Source organism: Helianthus annuus, chromosome 14 (genome assembly GCF_002127325.2).
Source record: "Helianthus annuus cultivar XRQ/B chromosome 14, HanXRQr2.0-SUNRISE, whole genome shotgun sequence".
NCBI lineage: Eukaryota > Viridiplantae > Streptophyta > Magnoliopsida > Asterales > Asteraceae > Helianthus > Helianthus annuus.
Genome location: NC_035446.2, coordinates 139,922,196 through 139,928,605, shown reverse-complemented (window position 1 = coordinate 139,928,605; position 6,410 = coordinate 139,922,196). Strand labels below are relative to the sequence as shown.

General features: G+C 34.7%; 1 protein-coding gene across 1 annotated transcript; it reads left to right on the top strand.

Annotated features, from left to right (window-relative positions):
• The first annotated feature begins 2,418 nt into the window (after nt 1–2,418).
• On the top strand, nt 2,419–5,504 carry LOC110903984 (type I inositol polyphosphate 5-phosphatase 4). Its single transcript, XM_022149790.2, has 7 exons — nt 2,419–2,725; nt 2,814–2,895; nt 3,035–3,145; nt 3,245–3,820; nt 4,644–4,907; nt 5,000–5,159; nt 5,256–5,504. Exons 1-7 carry the CDS (start codon nt 2,617–2,619, stop codon nt 5,367–5,369), a joined length of 1,416 nt encoding a protein of 471 aa, XP_022005482.1. The 5' UTR covers nt 2,419–2,616; the 3' UTR covers nt 5,370–5,504.
• The last annotated feature ends 906 nt before the right edge of the window (nt 5,505–6,410 follow it).

Below are 6,410 nucleotides of genomic sequence, written 5' to 3'. Positions count from 1 at the left end.
GACACTTGAAAGTGGTAAACTTCAAAATCAACCAATGAGAGTGTGCCATGTCATTCAACCTTAATTGTTTAAACTATGCTAAAATGGTTGACAATTGTTAGACACTTCATGAATTGATAAACTATTAAAAAAAAGAAAAAATGTGTAATTGGTTGAGATGACATGGACCCCACTACACACACCCCCTCTCTCTCTCATTCCCTCCCTCTCCCCACTTCGGCAACCCATTACCGCGTCTCCATCTTCACCGAGCGGCAAAACCCACCGGCGACGGTGTTACCGCGCGGTAAACCAACTTTGCCGAGTGGATTTGCCGCCCACTCCGGACACCCTAAGGGTGCTTCTAACCCACATTTTATTTGATAGTCATACACATATAAAGTCTTGCACTAAAATGCACATGTCATGTCTTAAATTCTATATGTGTTTCATATGAATAAATCACTTTAATATAGGAACGACGTATTTGTGTATTTATATGTGTGTGAAAAAAAAATCCAATAATCAACCTTCGTTCTCATATTAAAGTCATATGTGCCGTTACCGAATGTAGCCCTATCCTTCATTTATTCTGAGGTCCCAACCCAATTAATTTCCTTCATAATTCACAAGGAATTTGGTGGACCACCAATCTACCGCAAGTGAGCTTTAAATACAGATCTTTTGTTTGATGTGATATAAGCTTCATTGTAAATACAGAGTATAAGTTAAAAATTAATACATGCATGATTCTAATGTGGACATATCATTTTTCATTTTTTATGTATGCAATACATCGAAGGCTAAACTGTATCAGCAAAAGTGGATAACTGGATATCAATATATGCTTTTTACCTTAAACTTTACTTTCTTCCTAATCTTGTCACTTTTCTATAGTCTTCTTGGACATAATGGTAACTATTGCTAATTATATACGGCATATGTCGTAATTATATATGTTATTTAGGAAATATACTATTAAATATCAATACAATATTTTGTAATATCTTTCCTTACAATTAGGACTAGGTAAATTAATTTTATTTTTTAAAGCTGTTTTTATTTAACCAAATATACAACTTTTATATTACTATTCAATTTAGATTAACATTTAGTATCTTATTTTATTATGTAATATCTTTCCTTACAATGAGGATTTAATAATTTTTATATACTTACAAGTTTTATATTATTATAAGACGAATACAACTAATTTTCTAATTGTTTGTTATTTTAAATACTATTATCACAAATTACGTTGTCATTAGTTTATTTTCGTATATATATTTCAATCATAATATCAAATCATTTAATTAAGATTCCATTAATTTTCATTTTTATAAACCGAATATTTAGGGATTTGATTTTCCATGCCTCATCAATATATTATTCAATCAATTATAAAAAAAACATCACAAAACAGTGTTTAATATGACTGCTGAAATTTATGAGAAAGTTGATCATACACTTATATTTTCTTGTGAATGCTAAACTTATAAAAAAGTTAATTATGCAGATTATCTAATTGATGGATCAAATGCTTTCATATTCATAAAGTTGGTAAACATCACACATTTTATCATACATGACACAATTATTCACACATCTCAAAAGTATTTTAAAAATACCGTTTTACAACTCTTAAACCTTCGTTACTAACTATTTGATTTTATTTTTTTATTCAACCCGGGTAAGACACGGTGTAACAACCTAATAGTTATATTTTACTAGTTACGCTTTTTCATAAATAATTTTTACCCCGAACTAAAGCTATTAGGCCATGTGTAGTCATAAAACCCATTTGGGGGCTTTATGCGACAAGTGACGAAATGCGTAAGAAAGGGGCGTTATATCGCAAGAGGGTGTAGTGGTAAGGGGGTTATATAACCCCTTTAATTATACATACATACATATGTATGTATATATATGTGTGTGAGTGGGGGGAAAGATTATGCAGATGAAAAAGCCGCGAAGAGGATCACGAGAGCCAAGATTTAAACCCCCATAGCGCCACCTGTAGCGATGTTCCGCGGCGCTATGGGGCGCCATAGCCGGAAACGCCGTGATGTGCCGCCCCATTACACAAGGTCTTATGCACATGTAAAGAAAATCATAATAGTCCATGACTATATAGCCTAATAGCAATTTGGGGGTGTGATAGAACTTTGGGATCAATATGTCCTACGTTCGATTCCCACGGGTTTTTTCCATATTTTTTGGGTCTATTTCTTAATTGGTGAATATGTATTATGCCTAGTGGAGATGGATATGATCGGGTAGTTCTGTTGATGACACAATAATACTCGAGTAATCCGTCAATAATCCAAATTGCCATTAAAAAAAAAAACCATAATAATTAGTTGGATGGTTGCATTAAATAAGGAAGCTTTGACCATGTATATTAATAAATGCTAATATTGATATATATATTTGTCAATCGGGATCATCGCTAGCTAAGATCCATCTCATGGTGTTGGCCTTGTGATTTTTCCAAAGTGTTCCTATAGTCGTCTCTTTCTGCCTTTAACTCTCTATGGTGGGCGATGAATACAACATCCCCAACACCATTTCTTCATCAACCATGATCAAAAACATTCCATAAAACTTATAATAGCATGGTCCCTTCCACCTCGTTACATGGATAACCACTACAAACCTCGAATCAAAACCAGAAAAATCCCCCATTGGTTTTCTCGAAAACACAACTACTCCAAACCTCCTTCTTCTTATTCCAAACATATTTCAGGTAATAACTAAACTATCTTTCAAACTCATACTTACCTTTTTCCTTCATGTTGTTAAATTCACTAGAATAGCTTTTATTAACTTTGCAGATGAGTCTGGAGATGAATATGATGAGGATGCTTCGTTTATGTCATCGGAGATTGATCCGTGCATTTTAACCGATGAATTGCGGTAATTAATTTAATTTTGGTAATTATGTAGATGATGTTTATAAATTATTTGGTATTTAGTTACATTTTATGTATCATGTAGATGATGTTTATAAATTATTTGGTATTTAGTTACAAATGTACATATGTTTTTGTTTCAGGATATTTGTGGCTACTTGGAATGTTGCAGGAAGATCTCCAGTTGGGAGTTTGGCTGTGGATTTAGATGAATGGCTGAATGTTAAAGAATCCGCCGACATCTATGTTCTCGGGTGCTTACTTATTGTTTCACTCTTTCGATCGCTTAAAATAGTAAAATACTATGCTTAAGATTAATTAGTTTAATGATTAGTTGTTTTCTATGTATATAGATTTCAAGAAATTGTACCGTTGAAAGCGAAGACTGTGATCGGAGGAGAAGATATGACTGAAGCAACAAACTGGAACTTGTTGATTGGACAAATACTTAACAACAAATGTGCATGCCGATGGACGACACCTACGCTAGAAGATCCAGTGAATTGTGAGAACTATAACTATTTCAACAATGCTTTAGGTGAAACATCAATGACAAGTGTAGAAGATGAAGAGGTTGTTAACCGTTGTGGTAGGTACACATTAATGGCAAGCAAGAAGATGGTAGGAGTGTTCATAAGTGTGTGGATAAATACATCATTGTTCGAGAAGTATAATATATCAAGAGTGAAAGTGAGTGCTGTGGCATGTGGGATTATGGGTTATTTGGGAAACAAAGGGTCGGTGGCGGTTAGCATGTCCATTGAAGGAACAAGCTTCTGCTTTGTTGTTGCTCACTTGGCTTCTGGTGAGAAGAAAGGGGATGAGGGGAGAAGGAATTACCAAGTTTCTGAGATCTTTAAACGAACGACTTTCACTCGACAGTTTCTAGATGAATGCACGCCTCAACCTCTCACAATCCTAGGACACGAGTAAGTAGTGTGTGTGTCAATATGTGATAATTTCAATCCGTTTACTTATAAATATGATCATTTGGGTTATGATTTCTCTTTAACAGGGTTAACTTGGTAAAATAAAAAAAAATGTTAGCTAAAAGGAAAAGTTGTCCATTTATGAATTATTCTATTGTAAAACTATACTATTAGTGAGATAATATAATGTTCTTTTAACCAAAAACAGTTAAGACAAATAGTGTTTTAAATCTTCATTTTCTGGATAAAATATAGTGTTCTTTTAACCAAAAACAGTCAGACAAATAATGTTTTAAATCTTCACTTTCTGGATAAAAAATCAAGTACAAATGGCAAAATCACCGAAAGGGCCATTTTGACCAACAAATTTGATAAAATAGCCTTGACTTTTTCATTTACGAAAATATCATTTGACTTTTTGTGTTTTTAGTTAATAAATTCTTTCAGTACATGGCACACCCTATTGCGTTGACGCAACATATGTTAACCTGACATAGGAGAATGGATATGTTGCACTAGACGGAAATCTGTTGTGCCAATATTCAATCTGTTGCGCCAAGTGACACTTGTTAAGTCCACTCGTTGATTGGAAAATTTTAAAAGTTAAGACTATTTTGCCAAACTAAAAGGTCAGGCCATTTTGGTGATTTTTCCCTTATAGATGATCAACGTTTGGGGTCAACCCAACTCCACATAGATACTCATTTTGACCAATTATCTAACAAGTCTGACCCATCCATCCATTTTGGCACATTTACATGAGTCCTTTGATTATCGAAAGAAGTGATTCAAAGATTGTAATATGTATCGTTTCATGGAACAGCCAAATATTCTGGTTTGGGGATCTCAACTACAGGTTATACTTGGAAAATGATTTAGCTAGGGAGCTAATAAAAAAGCAAGACTGGAGTGCCCTTCAAGAGTTTGATCAGCTAAGGCAAGAACTCGGAGATGGTGGAGTGTTTCAAGGGTGGAGAGAAGGGAACATAAAATTTGCACCTACATATAAGTATTCCACATTCAACAGCAATAGGTACTCCGGTACACTTCCTAGTCGAGCAGGAGAAAAACAAAGGACACCGGCATGGTATCAAAATCTACTCCAATGCCTTCATCATACGATATTTATATTGCGTTATAAAAACAAGGCATCATGTAATTATGCCGTTCATGGAACAGGTGTGACAGGATCTTATGGTATGGAAAAGGAGTAAAACAACATTCTTATTTCCGTAGCGAGAGCAAGTTCTCCGACCATAGGCCCGTATCGGCTCTTTTTTCTACACAGATTGAACTTATCAAGTCTGATGTACCAAATACAGTTTCCTCTAAACAAATAGTAAGCAATATTTCAACCTCATGTTCTAACTTTTCTCTAGCATTTTCAAAACGTAAATTAATTATTACTTTGTTATTTGTTAATTAAATATCTCAGGAACAAGAAAGAGGTAAGGGGGAGGCTTCATCTACATTGCGTTCACTAATGTCCAAAGAGTCAGAAGCACTACCATCAAACAAAAAATGTCCTAGAACAAACAAAAGGCTATGATGCTGAGTTCATTGGATAAGATAAACATTATTAGGTTTTAGTTTCCATGATTCTTTTATTGATTAGCTTTGTTTTGGTTCCAACAATGAAACTGAAAACTATGCTAAAATGTTAAATTATACTATTTTTGTCAAACAAGCGACTCGTATCAGTCAACAACAACAGAGATCTAAACCAGAAGGTGAACCATGATGATAACGAAACAAACGCGATGAATGTAGCGAGCACATGATTGGAAGTAGGAAGATATGTATAGAAACGGATTATATAAACAACATACATGATGAGGGGTTGTTTATCCATTGTGTTTACAAAAGCAAATCCTCTTGTAGTGAATGGACTGGGTTATTTATTTGTGGTCTTATAGTTAACAACTTAACAAATTCAAGCATAGTGGTATCACCACTTATTTGGGTTGGGTTCACTAACGTAGAATGACCAATCATGGATGGGCTTTGGTTACATTAATGTAAATAGGCCCACAAGGAGTCAAAGACAACAAACACCGAACACCCGTTGTCTTTGTTTCTTTCTTTTTTTTAGAAAAAATATTATGCATGCATATATAATAAGGGAAAAGATCAAATAGAAGGTTAATTTCGTTAGGAAGGATAGGAAGCAATAAGAGGATGACATGTGGCAAATATGAAAAACATAAGGAGGGGTATTTTGGTCAAAACTCACCATCTTCAAAAAAACCTCAGCATCTGCAATTCATTTCTCTTACCCGCATACTCAAATCCACCATTTTCAAAACTATAAACTACCACATCACAACCAACATCACCACCTCCACCACCACCACCACCACCACGACCTACGATCGCCACCATCTTGCCGGAAACTAGACCTGAAACCACCATCTTCAACCACCTGTTGGGTTTTTCAGATCTGACACCATCATTCCACCATCCACCGCCACCAGTTTCCCCACGGTGTATTAGAGTTCTTTTTCCGTCCACCGTCGTTAATCAGAGTTCTTTTGTAAGTTATGTTATATTTTATTTTCATTGCGTTTTAGTTATCAAACCTCAATTGCGT